General features: G+C 33.2%; 2 protein-coding genes and 1 long non-coding RNA gene across 4 annotated transcripts; 2 read left to right on the top strand and 1 right to left on the bottom strand.

Moving 5' to 3' along the window:
• The first annotated feature begins 4,118 nt into the window (after window positions 1-4,118).
• LOC108332478 (uncharacterized) lies at window positions 4,119-8,125 on the top strand. Of its 2 annotated transcripts, none has more exons than XM_017567764.2 (10): window positions 4,119-4,555; window positions 4,643-4,798; window positions 4,865-4,996; window positions 5,066-5,204; window positions 5,314-5,352; window positions 5,458-5,532; window positions 5,613-5,672; window positions 6,298-6,320; window positions 7,366-7,456; window positions 7,844-8,125. In XM_017567764.2, exons 1-10 carry the CDS (start codon window positions 4,281-4,283, stop codon window positions 7,892-7,894), a joined length of 1,041 nt encoding a protein of 346 aa, XP_017423253.1. In that variant the 5' UTR covers window positions 4,119-4,280; the 3' UTR covers window positions 7,895-8,125. The 2 variants fall into 2 exon arrangements, with proteins under 2 accessions (XP_017423253.1, XP_017423252.1); XM_017567763.2 differs by having other exon boundaries at window positions 4,129-4,555; window positions 6,298-6,362.
• A 3,168-nt stretch (window positions 8,126-11,293) lies between these two features.
• LOC128195933 (uncharacterized) lies at window positions 11,294-12,813 on the bottom strand. The gene is made up of 2 exons (XR_008247864.1): window positions 12,675-12,813; window positions 11,294-11,453 (listed from the first exon to the last, which is right to left on the bottom strand). It is a non-coding gene; the product is annotated as an uncharacterized LOC128195933 (long non-coding RNA).
• On the top strand, window positions 11,968-14,656 carry LOC108333398 (zinc finger protein SHOOT GRAVITROPISM 5). Its single transcript, XM_017568831.2, has 3 exons — window positions 11,968-12,441; window positions 12,645-13,044; window positions 13,661-14,656. Exons 1-3 carry the CDS (start codon window positions 12,303-12,305, stop codon window positions 14,436-14,438), a joined length of 1,317 nt encoding a protein of 438 aa, XP_017424320.1. The 5' UTR covers window positions 11,968-12,302; the 3' UTR covers window positions 14,439-14,656.
• The last annotated feature ends 5,751 nt before the right edge of the window (window positions 14,657-20,407 follow it).

The following is a 20,407-nucleotide window of genomic DNA, read 5'->3' as shown; positions in this document are numbered from 1 at the left end:
TTCCCTACTTCAGCAAATTGACCCTTACAAACAACTTGTTCAGAATAATTGATAGAACAACACCAATTATTGGTCAATAGCATTATTAAATCACACAAAACACAGACAATTTCTGAATTAAACATATGATTCCATAGAGTATTAGCGTTTGGAGAAAAGAATGCAGATCAGTGCTCTGCAATTTCATTAGAACTGATAAACTCAACTGTGATATGATACAGGGCTTTAGCTATATAAAGTTAAAAGAAGGAAACAACATATTAAAAACAAAATAACTACCTAATCTGTTTAAAACAGAAAACGGAATTACAATAGTAACATAAAGTTAAACAAAATACTGATTTACAATACGTAATACCCCTCAAGTACCTAATGTTAACTTTATCCGAAATATCTTTTAATGACAAAATTATAAAAATGTCAATCGGACAAATGGAGATCGAAACACCAAATATTGGGCTTTGCAGCTAACATAGAAAATGTTAAAAAATAACTGGGAGTTGCTCCCTCCACCCCCACACATCTCTTCCTCCACCTCCCCTTTACTTTTTTGCCCCTTCCTCCACCTTTCTTTTACTATTTTGCCCCTCAGTAAAATTTTATTTTTAAAATTATTGTTTTTTAATTTTATTCATTTATAACATATTTCACTGATAACCTACGTAGTTCATTGTATGAGTAAAATATTTTTCTGCAAAGCTTGGTGATCGTGAAAAGAATTATCAAGCAATCTTCCTCTTGTTCTCGGTGCAATACGTGGTGCAGTGCGTTTATGGTGTAGTGTCCTTGTCGTGGTTCCTCTCCAGGTACGTAGTCATAATCCTTCCTATAATTCTAAACCCTAAACCCTTCCCATACTTCCAATAATCCTTTGAATATCCAAGCCTATAATCCTTACATGAGCCGCAAAACGTAGTAAAATAAAAACGAAACCTAAAAGGAACACTGCCTCTGGACGGATGACATCCTTCAACGGATGTCAACATTCGTTTAAGGAGAAACGGATGTCGACATCCGTTTTGCCTTAAACGGATGTTGACATCCGTTGAAGGATGTCATCCGTCCAGAGGCAGTGTTCCTTTTACGTTTCGTTTTTATTTTATTTGTTTATTTTATTTACAGTAATTTATATTTAAATTTATAATTTTAAATGTTATATATGGTAAGAAGAAAGAAATGGAGAAATAGAAGTGAAAGGTTGATGAGGCTTGAAGAGAAAATGATAAACGAAAATGGAGAAATGGAGAAGAAGCTTGACAGAAGAGAGAAAGGTAAACGGAAATGGAAGAGAGGAAGAGGTGTAGAGGGAAGTAAATCAGAAGTTTTAAATAAATTAAAATATTAAAATAATAAAAATAAAAAATTTTAACTTTTGAGGATATAATTGTCATTTTAGAAGGATATAATTGGCATTTTAGAAAATTGGGGAGGTGGAGGAAGAGACGTGTGGGGGTGGAGGGAGCAACTCCCAAAATAACTTGCTCATAAGGCTTTGTTTATTTTTTACCTTTTGTTGAAAAAATTGTTGTTTACTTGGAAGTTGGAATCTTCTTCAATTGTGTGTATAATTAATGATGAATCTCAATTTGGAATATTGGACCATTTTATTTCCTGGGAGAGACTTTCACTCTGATGGTTAATTAACCCATGTTGATGGAAGGGGTTGCCGGAAAGCTCATCATCTATGTTACGTGGAGAAAGATAATTCATTTTTAGAGAAGGAAAATGAGTGAACTTGTAGTAAACCTTCTTATTGATTCTAACATAAGATCTAATTGCTCAAATATATTGATCTATGTGGTTTTTTTATATATAAAAATATGTACATCTGCCTTTTAGATGGTGAGAATATGTAAATTTTAAAAAAATTAATAAGATAAAATTGTTTAAATCCTATATAATTTTATAGGAATAAGTCGTGTATCTTTAAACGATTTCTATTTTTCTATATCTGAAAAGTTGAAGTTGTGATCCTAAACGACTTTAACAAATTGTAATCAATTACTAGAAATCGTAATCAAATTGCTGAAATCGTTTTGGGATAAACGACTTTAAGGATGAAGTGTGTGGGATAGATGATTTCAAGAATGAAGTCAAGTAAAGTAAATAATTTCACTCTTAAAATCATCGATATAATTCATTATTATTTCTCGTAAGTTAAAGTTGTTTAAAGGGTGTATGACTTTAACTTTTCAAATATCACAAAAAAAAATGAAATTGTATAGAAATATTATTTGGTATGAAACAATGTAAAACTTACTCAACTTGTCCATTATAATTTTTTTAAGATTTATTTATTAAGACACAGATTTATCTATTTTCGTAAAACAACCACTCTCTCTTCATGTTTAAGAGATTATGTTAGAATGCCTTTTGATCCTTTTGGTAATGAAAGACTTTTGAACAATTCTTTTTGCATGTTCACATTTTTTGCTCTCTTCGCCATAAAGCGTCTAAGTTTAAGTGCTTTTGCTGCCCAAAAACTACTTGTGGAAAATGATTGATGATGCTGAGTATGCTACATAAAAAATATATTAAAATAATAGTAAACCTTCTTCTACCTATATAAATGTGTATTTTCTTTTGAGAAGATAGTGTAATACCTACTTATTAGATGATATAATTCATCTTACTCGTTAAACAAGCTTTGGAGGGTGTGTATAGCATAGGGGTGTTACACTTCCTTCCCAAGATAAAATACACTTCTCAAATGAATTTGTGTGCTATCTTGTAAAACAAACAACAAGGAGAAGCAAAGCATCAAAAACAGGATACAAGTACCTCAGCTATATATTCGAGTGGAAGACAAGGAATGGAGCATTCCTACTACAGATTTCATTGTATTAAGTGATGATTATGAACAAGAGACAAATGTTGGAGACATTTCTAGCGGAAAAAGGTGGAGGAGAATCCTCATATTTCTATTTCTTATTGTTGTTGGCGTTTCTGCACTCCATATTTTTAAAAAGTTTTAGTTTTTATATTTCTGAAAATGACATTCTTGAATAAATGTATTTCATAAATAATAAATTTTAGTCCTTTAGGGTGCACTCTTCAAATGTAATATATAAATTGTATGAATAGTTATAATTATTTATTATAAAAGGTAGAATCATTCAGAACATATTATCAAAGTAAGATGAAAAGAGTTAGATAAATTTAGTAAAATTATTTTAAAAAGTTAATATAGTAAATATAATGCAATTCAAATAATTTAAAACTAATAACAATTATAATTTGTTGTTTTAGTACTATCTCGGAAAACTTAAGCTACCAAAAAAATCATTCATTCTAATTGAAATTATAATTTTATTAGAAAAAAAATCATATATATAGTCGTTATAACTCATACAACTTTTTATAATACAAAATTTGAAATTACAAAGTAACACGACTTTTTATCTAAAACCAATAAGAGATATTTTTTATTTATTATATTAATACATCTCTCATCTGATAGCAAATATAAAGTGAAAAAGAAGATATTTTTCTTAATTTTTTACATGAGATTTTAATAAATAATCTAAAATGATGTATTATTTACTTAATTATAAAACATTTTTCTAATAATTATGTTTTTTATCTTAATATTAAAGATTTGGAGTCAAATACATAATTTAATGTATTGGTTCACATCTAATAACAAGTTGAGATTACATAGTCATTTTAATATGCATATTTTTTCTATTGAAAATAGAATTTGAAATCAAAATCATCCATGTTAAGTAAAATGGGACAATTTTGATCTTGATTATGATTTATTGATCCATTTCTAATAAGTTTTAACCAAGTAAACATCAATTTCACAGATAGAGTTATGTTTATACTCTTATAATTGACATACAAACTCTTATTTAAATGTAAAAAGACATTATTTGTATCATCTTATTTTTTTCATAGATTGGTAGGTAAAGTAATGGACTTCACAATACTTATTGAACTAATGAGGAGTCTTTTCTTTTAATCTTCTTTGGTAGTACACCATAACACGTGACAAAGATTGTTTTATTTGGAGATTCAATATGAGAACAAACACTTTAGTTTGAATTGTAGGGTATCTTATTCCGATATATGCTAATTATGTAGTGATAATGTTTTGGAAAGATTCAACGATGATTATAATTGATGAAGGGTATGATTACTAGAAATGAAAAATATGAGCGGGAGGAATAGGAATAAGAAAAATATAGCAATTTAGGGAGGAATTGTGCCCTAATTATTTTGTGTGAATGGGCGAGGGAAACACAGACTAAACAAATTGATTGGTTTAATCGAATCGAATGATGGCAACTGTGTCCATGGGAATGGGAATGGGAATGAGAACACTCTCTTACCCACTTCCACTGTTTTCTTCTGCGCCAATTCTCAATCCCTTCCCTTTTCCTCGTAGAACCTTTTCCGTTCTTCAAGCTGCAAGTGTAAATGCGAATGCAAATGCAGATGCAAATTCCCCCTATCACCGTGCCCATGACTTCGATCCAGAGCTGCGATCGGTGCTTGAGCTTGCCACCGATACCGAATTGTCAGAGATTGAAAATATCCTTTTCGGTCCAAGGTCACACTGTAACTCACTACTTTCTTTCGTGCAGTTCAATTCAGTTCTTCTTTCAAGCTCTCTCACAATCCCTTTCCTATCTCACAGTTACTTCAGTCCTTTGCTCAAATCAATCCCATTCTCAAACACAGCCCAGCTCCAGCGTTCCATGATTGGAGTCGATCTGAGCATGCGTCTTCAATTTATAGAAGCTCTCGAGTCCCGATTCTTCTTCCTTGCTGCCGATGCCCGCTCTACATTAAGGTTCTTTTTCATCTTCCACTCTCTCACCCTTTCGCCACATATCTAACTGGCTCTTTCCTCTTCCAGGGGTTGGAGGCCATCTTATAGAAATGTTTTGCTTCACATAAGGACGAAATTTGATATTCCTTGCTCAACTCGATTGTCAACACACGACCTTGAACTAGAAATTTTTCTCCACCTTTTGCACTCCAACTCTACGTAAGTCAACTGACCTCCTTTCTTCCTAGTCTCTCTCTCATCACCTCTAAAGCTTTTATAGTCTTGTAGTGAAGAACCAGGAAACTACCCTGCCTTCTTCGACGAAAGTGCTGCATCTGAAGGTCAGGGCACTCTGCAGCATGGACTCAGTTCATGGAAACTGCACTCCAAAGTTGGTGCCCAAGATATTCGATCAATTCTTCTGAAGGTTGTATAATCTGTTGCTCAACTGATTCACTTCACATGCCGCTTCTTTTAATATCGTCTTAAACTTTGAGTGATTGGTCTTTTCCATTTTTATTCCTCTTCTTTTGAAGGGAGGTGGTGTTTTCACGCTGTCCAAGATATACCAATTGGTAAGAGGATGATGTCTGTGTTTTATTTATTCTCTCTTTAATGTGTTTCCAAAAGAAAGCATTTTGGGCCTCTTCCTCAAGTCATGACTAGATGCTGACTTGTAGTTAGCGAGGAAATTATCTGGGAAAGTTCTTGTAGAAGCTGCCAACTACCAGGTTAAGAAAGAGTTGGTGAAGAAGGTATAACTGGTGAGATTTCTGGTGCGTTGGTATTTCCAAACAATAACTCCAACATCCATTTTGCACTTTATGATTTACAGGGTGGGCAGTTAGCTGTGATTAATCTAGAATCCAGAGCAGCCTTGCTTGCAGCAAAACAGGTGCCTGAAAAGAGAGTTTGATATGCTTCTATTGTTATGCAATTTTTATTTTAATGGTATAAATTTTCAAGTTTATGTCCATATAGGTATATAGAGTGACGTTTTGAAGCTTCAATGTATCATGTCATAACCAAGAGTTTGGAATGTGAACATCTCATGCATCAGTTAAATAATTAAATATGAAATAAGTATAAATTTGATTCCCCGTCATCTGTATAACTTTATGCACTGTCAGTTAATGAAATGATGTCATACCATTTGAGGAACCAAAGCATTTTTTGTTGTAACAGTTTGACTGGCTTTCTAATATGTGGGGCACTGATTCACTCTTGTATTAACGTTTGCAATTGGACCAAAATTAAATTTCATATGTATTTCTTCCACTTTACTTAGACATTTATGAATCAACCTAAGCCTAATATTAGTTTTGATAATTTAGTTCTATTGCAAGAAAATTTAATATCAAGATACAATAGTGATTTCTTGTTAGTTACGTCAGCAGAGTTAGTTATTTTCTTTGTTTCATATGTCTATTGTTTTTTCTTTTTCTTGCTAAAACAAACTAATGTTTCTGTTTATGTTGATTTTATAACATGTTTCTCAACTGATGTTAGATTTATTCCAGGGTTTTCTCGGTGCTGCATCTAGGTACTTGGGCTTTAGAAGCATGCTCACATTACTTGGACCTGTGTATGTCATGCACCTGTTCTTGTTTTATGATTTCAACAATTTTTATCTGCTTTTTATTTTCATAATAATACCATTTCTTTTTCTTTGCTTCTGTTTCATGTTTATAGGAAATACTAAATAATATTTAAACGAGTCCTCTCCTTATTGATATTAAAAAATTCAGATTATAATGAACCTTTCAGGTCTTCACAAAGGGTTTTCCTTTTCATACAAGCTTTATAGTTCTATTTAGTTGAACCCCTCGCATCTTATTCCCCCTATCTAAAGAACAACGCTAACTATGCCCTCTTTAGTACTTACTATCGGGTGATTTTTACGAGGGACCCAATAGATAGGGATTCTGACCACATAGTTTAGTGGGTCCTACATAAATTTCACATAATAGAAAAGAGTGTCACACATTGTGTTCCTGGCATTTCGCTTAATCTAACAATTCCCCTCTAATTATCCAATTGTCTGTCTGTTTTAAATGTCCCTATTTCCCTTATAATTAAGGAAATTAACAATACACTCGTTGTTGGATGATTTTCACGAGGGACCCAATATATACAGAGTGATGCCCACTTCGTTTAGAAGATCATAAAATAATTTCACATAATAGCAAAGAGTGTGCTACCTATTTTCTTCCTAGCATTTCTTTTAATATAACAATTCCCATCTAATTAACTGCCTACTTGTTCTGACTGTGCTTAATTCCCTTCCAAACATGGTGAAGACAGCAAATGCACCAATCTGCTTCATAATTTTTCAAATGGCAAAATTTGTTTGTCCATGACTTCAGCTTGGCCTATTGGTTTAAAAGACCTTAGTTGGTAGATTTGCACTGCCTTGTGTAAACCCAAATATTGGGACAATGATGGGCATGATCCATTCGATAAGAACATTGCTCAATGTTTGGATTTCCATTACCTTGTTCCATGATTCTGTTTTCTTTCTGATTTGGGTACGCTACGAGGCACAATTAGCGAGTATTTCTGTACATTTTATTTGGCTTGTGGAACAGGATTTGGGGAACATTTTTGGCCGATGTTGTCATTCAGATGCTTGGAACAGATTATGCTAGAATCTTACGAACAATTTATGCTTTGGCTCAGGTAAGATATATGTCCTATTCTTCTTCCGTTTTAAGCTTGGCCCGATTAACTTTATGCTATGCCTATTTGGTTATTTTATTTAAGAGCACTTGTGATCTTTAATTTATATACATATTTTTTTAAATTACCGCTAAAAATTAGATTATTGCTGGTTTTTGGTTCAAAAGACGGCATTGACAATCTGGCATAACTATCCATTCCATTTGTAGAGCCAGTGTCTGTCATCCATGGATGCTCTATTGTGTTTTAGTTTTAATTGAAGAAAATGTGCGCCTTTTGAATTTCAAATTTTTCTGTAGAAATATATAGGCGATACTGAGTTTATGTGAAAGAATTATTATTACTATACTAACTGGTTTTCTTATTTCCACTCTGCTTTTGCTTCAGATACGAGCCATCCGCACATATCGGTTGCCTTCTGACGTTACCGATGAATAATAGCTAAGGACTTTCCTTTCACGGATTTATTTTAGTACTCCTTTTTTTAGATCACGTTGAAGCGGTCGGAGGAACTACATGTTTAGCGCAATACAACCTCCACTTTTCAAAAGTTGTAAATAACTGGTATTAGTATTTGTGCATAAATAGTTGAGAGGGACTAATCGATTTTGTTCTGCGTGGTGCTACTTTCTTTTTCTGCTTGAATAAAAACTTCAGTTTATGAAATCATATAGTATAAAGATACGAGCCCGAAGATTTGAAAACCAAACTGTTTGCTTCCGTAACTCTGCACTGCAATTGGCATCTTGTTCCGGTGCTGACTCCAAAGTGACTGGAAAAAGTATGCACACGAGCGTTTTCTTTTAGTAAATAATAACAATTTATGTAAAATACAAAAAATATTTATGTGGATTAGGTAGACAATATATAAAGGTATTGATTGATACAAGAGCAGTTTCTTCCTGCACATCTATATCTTTCTGCTTGTAACAAAGATATTGATGTACTAAAGAGTGTATCGTTAGCATTGTTCTTTAGATAGGAGAATAAGAACGAAAGGGTTCAACTAAATGGAATTAGAAAGCTTGTATGAAAAAGAAAAACCTTTTGTGAAGGCATGAAAGGTTCATTATAATCTTAATTTAATATCAATAAAGAGAGAACTCGTTTAAATATTATTTAGTATTTCATATAAACACATTTTCATCATATAAAGCCTTTAAATGATGTTTGTGAACATTTAAGTTCCTACCATGATCCTAAAAACTAATTTTCCTCGGCAATTTTAAGAGTGTAATTTAAAGGCTTTTTTTTAGTACTGACCTTTATTTTCTTTTAATTTAACTGTGCAAACAAAACTCATATTTAAGAGTAATCTGTCCTGCCTTAAAGAAGAGCAAATATCAAATTACTTTCAAAATGATTTTACAATGTTATTTCTTACTATAATCATTATTTTAATATAACACATTATTTTAAGCAGCTATTAATCTTTGACCATCAAATTAAAAGAAAATGAAGTATGAGATGTGTTTAAAATAAGTAGACGCCTCTCCATCCAATCTTTATTTTCTTTTTATCTAACAATTACAGTGAAAACTCATCTTTGATCATTAGATTAAAAACAGTGGAAGATGGGAATTAGAAATAACTCTTTTAAAACTACTATTGATATGACTATATTTTCTCAAAAAGGAAGAGAGAAGAGTTAAAAGATTGTAACGCAACGACAGACGAATAAGAACAAACAAGTGAAAGCAGAGGTGGAGAACCGCAGGAGCATGGAAACCCTATTGTTTTAGTGCTACAACACGCTGACCAAAGAGGTTGGATAAAGGCTTAAAAGAGATTATGTTACATGTTGTCACTGTTTCAAAAGTAAGTTTTTCAATTATTTAAATATATCAGCTAGATTTTGACTAATATAATTTTATTTTGGCCACAAAAATAATATTAGTTTACCCTACCTATATTTGAATTAGTATTTTTCATATATGCTTAATTAAAATGATTTTAACTTGACCCATCTTCATTTATACTATATTTGGATTAAATAATAAAAGTGTAATAAAAAGAGCATAACGAGAAGCAAAAGAAAAAAAAACGAGAAAATAAATAAATAAAATTTACGTGTTAAACTTTCTTTGTTTGAACTATTTCTAATATTCTAATTAAACTATTTCTAAATGAAACCTCACTAAATTGTGTGAACTACCTTAATATCAATCATGTATGTCTTTAACTTAATTTTAAACAAAAATGTATCGAATTTAGTCTCTAAAATAAGATATAAAATCTTCGAGAACTGAGTTGTTACTTTGTAGATATTTTATATTATTAAATAATAATCGAATTAATATATCTTTTTGAGAGTAAGAGTATTATCTCTTATCAAATGTATAGTTGGAAGGATAAATTTAGTTTAATCCTTGCAAAAGTAATCTTATATGATTAGTTGTTTCTGTTAATCAATAATAGGAAGACTTGGTGAATCGGTTTTCAGTTGGGTGATTATGATCTAAACTAAAATTGTGTGATTATGGTGATGGTTTTAAAGACACACAAAGACGATGTTAGCGTAAGACGAGATGAAAATAACTTGAGTTTACCCTTTTTCTAGAAGATCTTAGCCTAATCTAAAAGAGTATTAAATTTGAGGGATAGAAAATAGTTTGATGGATGGAATAATAGGAAAATGATTTTGCGTATAGGAGTGTTTCCTTGGGTGAGAAGTTACTGTCATATATATATTTCTCTTATATTTGATGATATACACATTAAATATTGTAATATTATTAAGAGCGTAAGAGGAATGGAATATTTGCATTGCATCATAAGAAGTAAGATTCAAGATTTCCATAATGGGAGAGAGAGTGTATTTTGTTATGTCTGCATGGTACAATACAGGCCTACAAATACAAACAAATACATAAAGGACAAATAAGCATCGCCGAATAGTGAATGGGCCCCACTTACACCCTTCATCAATCAAATTATTAAACACATACAGCTACCATTATTCACCATTTACGTAACAATTCAAATCCCATCTTATTCATCATTTCAAATACTATAATTAAATAATTTTCTCAATCTACTTTTTCTTAATATCATATATTTTTACTGTAACTTTTATTCTTTTTAAGAAAATTATTTAATTATAGTATTTAAAATCTTAAATGGAAAGATACGAGAATACAACAGATGTACTTATTTCCTGATAAAGATACGAGTGTGAGTATCTAAATGGAAGTAAATAGATAATTTGTGTCTGATAATGTGACGTAATCGTATTAGTATAGGATAGCTATTCCTTTAACGTATTCCTATGTCAAACAAATGTATCGTGTTCCTCTCTCTAACATATTTTTAACATGAATCAAATTAGATATATACATTATAGTTTTATATATATATTCCTCTTATATGTGACTGAAATTAATAACTAATATAATAGTATTTAAATAATTAATTTAATTCTAATTTTCTTGGTTCCAAAATGTTAAACAATTTGAATCCAAGGCTTAATTATGAAAAACAGATATAAATTGATTAATTTATTATTGATTTTCAGAACTTTTTAATGGGTTCGTTAGTGAACGCCACTAATCATTCTCGATGTTTCCAAAATTTGAATGTAGGCACTTGTAAAAGAAAGTTAGTTCATGATCTTCTTTGAAATTAAAAAGCTAATCACATAGCCTTCATGTTAATTTCACGTTAAACATGTAAAACGAAAGCCATTAAAATGGATTCAATCCTTGAAGTTCACATTGTCATCTTCCTCATTTATTAATTCAAAATCAATAGTTAAAATCATGACAATAAATATATTATATATCACGATATCTTAGAGGTGGAAAAACATGGTTTACAAATTCACACAAACAAACTCAATGAGAAATTTGAAAAGGAATTTTAATATCTATAAAATAAAATAAAATCGAAGTGTTTATGCATGAATCTTGGTTCAGTATTTGTGGATATACTCTTTCTTTTTCTTCTTTTCAGGCAGAAAGCTTAAAGATTTGGGTGGTAAAGCTGATATTTGCCCGACCTGCATAAATTACCATAGATTCTGGTGAGAAAAACAGTAGTGGGTCTCTTGTTGAAGTCGAGGCAAAATGATGATTAATGCAGCACAGTATAGGTGTTGGGGGCCTATGAACAATATTGTGAAGATTACGAAGCTCACGTACAAAAGACAATGTTGGCAGTTTTTACTTGCAACTGTTAACTAAGGTGATGCCCCTGGTTTACCAAAAAGCAAAAACACGTTGGACAGAAAAAAGATGATGACTTGAATGCCCTTGAGGGTGACTTCACATCCTCATTATCGCTTTTGAAAAAGGTGCCTGCTGAAGTGAAATTAATTAGAAATGGTGTGTGTGGGTACAATGGTCTATAAACATGTATCTGCCCTCTCTCTTATGAGTTTCTAACTAGTTCTAAGACACAGAAGAAATAAGAAGGCTAAGTAGTGCGTGAGAATGAGATGGATGTTGAGGGGAGTGTGACAAAAATAGGAAGCTTACGTGTGTATTTGGGGGCTTCGCCTCTCTATTTATGCATGCAAACCAAAGCAACCAAAATTTTACTGTGTGTTTGTGGGGATGTTTTTCTTCTGGACCCATTTCTCTCTCTCTTTATCTGTCTCTTTTTCAAACTTTATTAGCTATCCCTGTTCAATATACGAGCAAGAGAGAAACCCAGAGATAGAGAGAGAAAGCTGTTGGAAAAAGCTCAAAGTTTAAAAGCAAGTTAAAAGAAAGCTGAGTCTGGTAACCGAAAGAGGAAAAAATAAATAAAGCTTTTCCCTTCCTCTTTTCTCTTAGCTTCTTCATCACCTTCTCTCTTATTCCTTAACCTCTCCTTCTCTTAATTCTATTTTCCTATTATCATACAAATGGCCTCCCTTGTAAGGATTGACACGTTGCTCAAAACCTCATCTCCCTCCTCTCTTCCCACTTCCCAGCCCTTTTCCTTTGCCCAGAATGCTACCACTCCCACTAATAAAAGAAAGAGAAGGCCTGCAGGAACACCAGGTGCACGATTACTTCTAACTTCTATAACTTCTAATCTAATCTCCTTTTTTTTCTTAATTAGATTCTTTTACTGATTGTTATTTACTCCCATCACATGAATCTATTCCTATTCTCCAAGAGTAATTAAAGTTATGTTTAATGATGGGAAAATTCATTAATTCATTCGTTTGATGATGGGTTCGGGTGAATTAAACTCAACACAGATCCAGATGCAGAAGTCGTGTCCCTCTCACCCAAGACCTTGCTTGAATCAGATCGTTTCGTCTGTGAGATCTGCAACCAGGGATTCCAGCGGGACCAGAACCTTCAGATGCACCGGCGCCGCCACAAGGTGCCCTGGAAGCTCTTGAAGAGGGAGACGCCACTGGTGAAGAAGCGAGTCTTCGTTTGCCCGGAGCCTACTTGCTTGCACCATGACCCTTGCCACGCTCTGGGTGATCTTGTCGGCATAAAGAAGCACTTCAGAAGAAAACACAGCAGTCACAAGCAATGGGTCTGCGAGAGATGCTCCAAAGGCTACGCAGTGCAGTCTGATTACAAAGCTCATCTTAAAACGTGTGGCACCCGAGGCCACTCTTGCGATTGTGGCCGCGTTTTCTCAAGGTATATCCATCTACACAACAACGCCACCTTTTTCTTTCCCTCCTCATCCAAATCTTCCATTAACTTAATACACATCTCTATCCTCCTCTTATATTTTATTCGCCTTTTGACTTTATCAAAAGGCCAGATGTATTTTTTGGAATCGAAATAAAGCCATCTATGGGGGAAGCAAAAGAGAATCATAAATATATAAATAAATTAACGTTTACTAGTATTTGACTGATGGAACCTTAAACAAGTCTTCAACCTAGCTGTTTCTTGACAGCTGGGAACACACGGTTCCCAAAGCTCACAGATATATATTTTCATCAACACCTTCCGCCATTCCTTTTTACGCACCTTCTCTCATTAAACCTTTGCGACATTGTACTGTATTTCTTCAAGAACCTTGTATATTGAATACCAGCTGAGAACAAGCTGCCTCAAAATGACATCAGTTTGTTGTCTTTTTTTAGTGGAAACTGAAACATCTCCCCCACCTCTTGACTTCTTTTCCAAGAACCTTTATATGAACAACTTTTTTTCGATTCTTTTTATTACTTTTGCAAGGAAGGATCTCATGAGCTTTTCAAAAGGTACGGAGTGATTCTTTGTGACCTCTCAATATTGTTTGTAGGGTGGAGAGCTTTATTGAACACCAAGACGCGTGCAACGTGGGGCGGTTGCGGTCAGAAACGCAGGCAGTGCAAGCTGCTGCATGCTTGTCTCGAACAGCTTCAAGCCCTTCTAGCGAAAACAATTTCAGCACAGGTGCTCCTTTGCAAATCGGTGTAATAATTCGGAAGCTCCCGGAAACAGTAGTAGAACCGGCCTTATTCAGCAACACTACCACGACACAAACCAACAACGACAACAAAGTGAACAAGCTCCAGCCCAACCTTGAGCTTCAGCTCTCTACAGCCCCTCCTATTGAAATGATCGGGGCTGCGTCAGGCACTGGCAATAAGAGAGAGGGAAACCCCTCTGCACAGTTGCAGTTATCGATAGGGTCATTGGAAAAAGGGTGCATGAGGGAGAAGTCATTGGGAGGAAGGTTTGAAGATGAGGCACGTGAGCAGCTGAGGATAGCGGTGGCGGAAAAAGCGTATGCGGAAGAGGCAAGGAAGCAAGCCAAGAGGCAGATGGAGCAGGCGGAACTGGAGTTCACTAATGCCAAAAGGATAAGACAACAAGCGCTAGCGGAACTGGACAAAGCCTGCGCCTTGAAGGACCACGCAATCAAACAGATCCATTCAACTATGCTTCAGATCACCTGCCTTGCTTGCAAGCACCATTTCCAGTCGCCAACCGTAACGTGTACTGCTCCTTCCGACCAGACTTCTTTCGTCTTCAGTTACATAACAACAGACACTGCCCAAGTTGGAAAGCATCGTGTCAAACCCATTAACTCATAGACATCATCTCCTCTCTCTCTCTCTCCTTCTACATTTTTCATACCCATCTTATTTTTTCTTTGCCTTTCGTTATTGTCATATCATCATGTTGTTTTTCCTACCTTAATTAATATCCTTTGTGAGGCAAGTGCTACGGTTATGTACGTGGGATTAATAGTCAGCGAGGTGGTGGAAAAACGTATGTTCTTAGTAATGTAAATTATTCGCATTTTGTGCCATTTTATCAGTGCAGTGATTAAAAGTGGTATAAATACAGATATATTATATGATGAGTAATATGGTTAACCGTTGGGTTCTTTAATTAATTAGTAGCAACTAGTTATATGATCTTGAAGCGGTATATATATATATATATATAATATCGTGGAGGGTGTGATGATGTGGCGGTATATGTACTTGTACATATGTGTGTGTGTATATATATATATATATATATATATATATGTAGTGATTTCATTCTCGTTAGGTTTTTCTCTCGTGCATTGCAATGAATGAGAGTCAGAGAAGCACTGAATTCCCCACCCTTTAGTTTTGGTTGTTTTGGATTATGTGTTTGGACTATGTGTAGATCTTTGTTGGTGGTGTAGGGCAGAAAGCGGAGTCCTTAACAAGCATTAAAGGATTGTACTGAGGAAAATAAAGTTAGAAAAAGGAAATTCAAAAAGGAAATGAATACACACTGCAGAAATACACTGGTGAGAGAGGAAGAGAGAGAAAAGGGAATCCAGATAGTGTAGTCCTTCCTTTGGACTGCTATTCTGGCGACTTATAAATGTGAATAAAAAGCAGCATGTTTTTCAGTGCCACTGTGTGAGGGCTTAATGACAGTCGCAGACTCAGTCGTCCCTGTCAACTCTCTCAAACCATTCAGACACAAACAAACTCTATTCATGATGACCACCTTAACGTCTCTTGCATCTGAATCAGGGCCATGACAGTAGTGGGGCGCAGAGAGAAGCAGCATCTTTCCAAATATGCAGAGACCATTCTAAGCTTTTGGGGTTACAAACCAATTACTTGTGATGTAAAAATCCATTTTTATTATTATCATTATGTTCTTCTTTCTTCTGTGGTCCTCTTTCATCGCGAGAACCAATACAAAAAGCCGTAGAAAGGCCAAAGATACGAGCAGCTTAAAGTGCCGTATTTCTTTTGTTTCCTCAGCTGCTATAGCTTTTTATCTTGGACCATGTGCTTCTTCTCTCTCGTCTATGCATCGTTGTAATTGCTTGGCTCAGTTTCAGTTTCCTCTCCACTTTTTTACCTGACGCACAAACATTGCATTTCCTCTATATAATTATTACCAACCGGTGAGCTTGCACTGTCAATTGACTCGGCCTTTTTCCCATTCTATAACTATAACCAGCTGCTTTCTTTCTTCACATTAACTCACTGCTTCACTTCAGTCCCATTTCACAACCCTTTTCATCATCTATAAATTCACAAAAACGGTAAACCATCATGCTAACTATATCTTGCGTCTCCATTATGCCACACCAATTTCCTGCATATCTTCACAATCAAATATGACTTGTTATTGGGACCAAACCTTTCTTTCACTGTGTCGAAAATGAAATCTTTTAGGATTTGTGTTCGATGTCAGCATCAAATTGAGGTACCAACACCCCGTGATTTTCTATTACTAGAGGAATTCTGCATACTTACGCAGTAGTCATAATGATAATAACTACTATCGTTTAAATTTGTGAGTCGTATTAGATTTTTTTTTGGTTGAATGGGGTCTATATTTATATATATAGACACGCATACAATGATGAAACACTTCCATAAATAGAGGAAGGTACAGTCAGCCAAAACACCAAACTTAATTATAAATGTACCCCAATTGTTATTTGAATTATGTACCTGTATATGACAGTTGTGTTTTCTTTAAAAATAACTTTTTGCATAATCATAGTCTATCATTCGTTTATGTTAACATAGATAGTATACTATAGGTTTTGATATATCTGAAATGCAGTGAGACATCTATATATGATATATTGCCAAAACTAGTAACATGGATAATATTCTACAGGTCGTCCTTCTAAATACAATCCAATCTAATACAACTTTTTCTCGTGCGTATAATATTCCCATGCTACCTTTTGATCAAAATATTATCTGGTTATTCATTTAACAACTTTGTTCAGCAAACTGTTGCAATGCACACCGCAGTTGTAGACTCAGAAAGATAAATGGCGCCACTGCATCATGTTTCTTTTGTGTTACTTGGTATATATTACTGCCAGCTTAAATTAGGTTTTAGAAAATATTAATAGATATGTGCAATTCAAGTAGATATATGTATAGGAGTGGGAGTAGTTACAGTAGGGTTCATTACAGCCTACTAATCCTTTAGATAGTTATTATCAAAAGAAACTGTCCAAAACATAAAGATACAAAAGAAGAAATCCACTGAAGCATGATTGAGTGCTACACGTTCAAACCAAGTTCAAAAAAGCCTTGTATTTTTTTTTCAATTATATCTGCTTTATTTTTCAACACATCAATAATTATTCATTGATCATTCAAAGAAAGTTACCAAATCATAAAAAGAAAAGTTGTGAGAAATTTTGGCACAAGTAGTCAGGTGGAATTTTGCAGAAGGATTTGTTCTGTTTGAAAAGGTCTTTGGTATTATTGACCTTATACGATAAAACTTTAGTGAAGAAGATCAATAATGGGCAATTAACATGACCTTAGCATAGATAATGAAAGGGAAAAGAAGGAAGATAGATGAAAAAAAGAAGAAGAAAAAGACCTTTCCATAGATAAAGCTTTGGTGCTCCGATACTGTCCTGGCATCACATTGACATGGGCCGTAAAAGAAGGATATCCGATCAAATTTGGAGTTGAAAGAGGGAAAGTGAAATGGATAAACAAGACTTAAATGTGAAGTTATGAAGTTTAAATGACAGGGAAAATCAATACAAATCACGAGGAGATAATTATTTACTAGTATGTTCTAGGTACAAATAATGAGAGCAGTTATTATGGGATCACAAACTGTGCCTGTATTTATGTGTGTCTTAAACTTAATAACTATAAATTTTCACTTTCATTTTTCATCTCCACCAGTTTTTCTCTCCCAAAACTACTATCTGTTATGTTATCACATCTACTTCTGCTTCTGCTTCTTCTCATTCATAGTATCAAAAGATCACTTCTTTAAATGTCAATTGTTTTTTCATCTTTCAATTTAGAACAAATTAACCCTAAGTATATAAGATTTATATCCTTACCAAGAATCACAACCCTAGCACCTCTCAGTTGTAGAACTTGAGAAATTATTCATCCACTATATATTTACGTTTTTTTTATCAGTTTAATTATTTATAGATATTTTTGCTTAATTTATGAAAATATTTAAAGCATTTTTTATATTTTTTGGTTAAAAATGTTTATGAAATAAGAGGCTATGAGTGAGTGATATGGCTGGATTTGAGGAGTCTCATTCATTGCTTGGAGTTGAGTGGATAAGATAAGGAGGATATGTAGTAATTTTAAGTATAAAGATTTCACTGTGTGAACTAAAGAAACCATGTTCTGCTACAGTTTAACAGTGCATCTGAACTGAACCATGCTTAAGAAGTGTTAAACTGGCCCTTACATGTCAAGCATCAATGCAATGAAGAAGAATATCCACTGATCAATCAGTGGGATAAAAATTCAGAAAAAAGAAAAATGAGAAAGGCATATAGATTTGTAGTTGTTTATTTACTGGTAGTTTTTCTAGAATCATGACTTTCACGAACATGCAAGAGATGAAAAGGAATTGGCACATGGACTTACGAAATCTAATTAAAGTTATTACATGGAAAGAAAGAGTATGAGACAATTGTGGGAAATCAAAACGAAACACCAATTACCATATTCGAATTAGGTCTTCCATCGATTCTTAAATCTCTCTATAGATCTCTCAAAAGACCCCACAAGTGCTATTAGTGGTGAAAACACACACAGACACAAAAGCAACTGATTTTAATAACAACCACCAAAGCAATTGAGCCTTAATTATTGCTTAAAAACTAATCTCCCATAATAGATAAAGGTACACAGGATACTAAAAAAGTGCAGTCAAATTAAGAACATGAAAAGAATATATGCAAGTGTGTCATCAATAACAATAACAAGATTATGTTGTTGATGATCAAAATTGGAAGGAAAGGCTAGAGCTAACATTTGATATGAGGAAAAGGGTCTATAGATGAAAAGACAAAAAAGAAGGAATAAGATAAAAAAAACTTACACTTGCTTGATGTTAATGGGATATAAAAAGGGTACGTAACGCTCCCATAATGGAGCCCACATGACGATAAAAACTAACAAAAATAACACATTCTCTTTAAAAAATATTTTAGAAAAATTCACTACGGTAAATGAGAATAAAATCACGCAGGTAAACACATTATATATATCTAGAAAAGTTGCTTCAAGTTTGAGCATTAGGCTTTTAATGTGTAAGTTACCCTTCAAATATTGTCCCAAAACTTTTCTAAAGATATACTTGTATATCATTCTACCATTCAGAATGAATCACTGTTTCACTTAGCAGAAGCATTAGACGTTGTAGAAGTTGAAGAAGCATATATCACGTGGTTCACAAACTATATATATTGAATCTAAAATCGTAGAAACTATTTAGTTGTGGGTCACAATCAATACACAATAATTAATATATCTTCTCCATGCTTTCTTTTCAAGTAACACAGTGCAAAGAGAAACATCCCAATCATAACTCTGAGTAAGAGAAGAAGGTTTTAGTAGAAAAAAAGAAAGACAACGATTCTATTAAGTGGAAAACCAACAACCTTAATTGCAAACTAACGAAGTTGTATAATATATGCATATTTAGATGGAGAAATGGAGAGGAAAAAATGAGGAAGAAGAGAAGAGAAGATAATGGGCTTGCAGAGGAAAAGGTCAAAGAGGAATCGAGAGTGAAATGATGATGGTGAAGTGGACCTAGATATTGAAGTGGGTTTCCGTATAGTGAGTGAAATGGAAGAAGGCCTGCATTTAATGCAGAATTCTCTGGGTTGATGAGGAAACAAAAGAGTGGTCCAAGCCAATAATAATCACAAAATTTTGTTATCTTCAGCTGGGAATCTTCTTATGTTTTAACAGATGAGATTGAGATTGAAGCAGCAACAGGGTCCACTTTCTTATCAGATTGCTTCTCACTCACTTTTCCTTTTCCCAGTTACTAGTTACTAATTACCATACCAACCAAACCCCCCCCTCTCTCTCTCTCTCATCTTTCTTTTCAACACATCTTTTATAAAGAAAATAATATTTTGATAACATCAAATTTTACATTCATATCTTTTTTTTTAATTTTCTTTTTTAAAAATATAAAAATTTACTTTTTTTAATAATCATGTTATCTTTATAACATAACGTCTGTTAAATAAATGTAAAATGTGTCACCTTATTGTTACTTTTTTGTAAAACTCACAAATGTAACATATTGTATACTCTATCTTACAAACACACAAATTTTTTATACTTATTTGACATTTTCATTGTAATATTTTAGTCTCTTTATTTTTCTTTCTAAAAGTACAAAATTTACATTTTTATAATATTTTATCTTTATAATATGTATAAAATGAATATAAATGTGTATAATCATATGATTCCTCGTTCATAAATCAACAAATTAATATAACTAAATTCTTTAACTTTTATATATATGTGATAATTCGTTTTATAGGCCGTAAGGTAAAAATTTTCACTTTTTTTATATTGAATTTGTTTGTAAGTGTTTGTATGTATATCAATGTACATAATTGAGTAATGGTATCATAACACATTTTTACATTCATTTTATACTGTATCACGGTAAAATAGTCATAAAATGTAAACTTTTATATTTTATAAAAAAAAAGAAAATAAAAAGTAAGAAAGGATAATATCAAATAGATGTAAAAAACTTATGTTTGTCAAAATATATTTTTTATATA

The sequence above is a fragment of the Vigna angularis genome, chromosome 1 (assembly GCF_016808095.1).
Source record: "Vigna angularis cultivar LongXiaoDou No.4 chromosome 1, ASM1680809v1, whole genome shotgun sequence".
Taxonomy (NCBI): Eukaryota; Viridiplantae; Streptophyta; class Magnoliopsida; order Fabales; family Fabaceae; genus Vigna; species Vigna angularis.
This window is presented reverse-complemented; position numbering and strand designations above follow the sequence as displayed.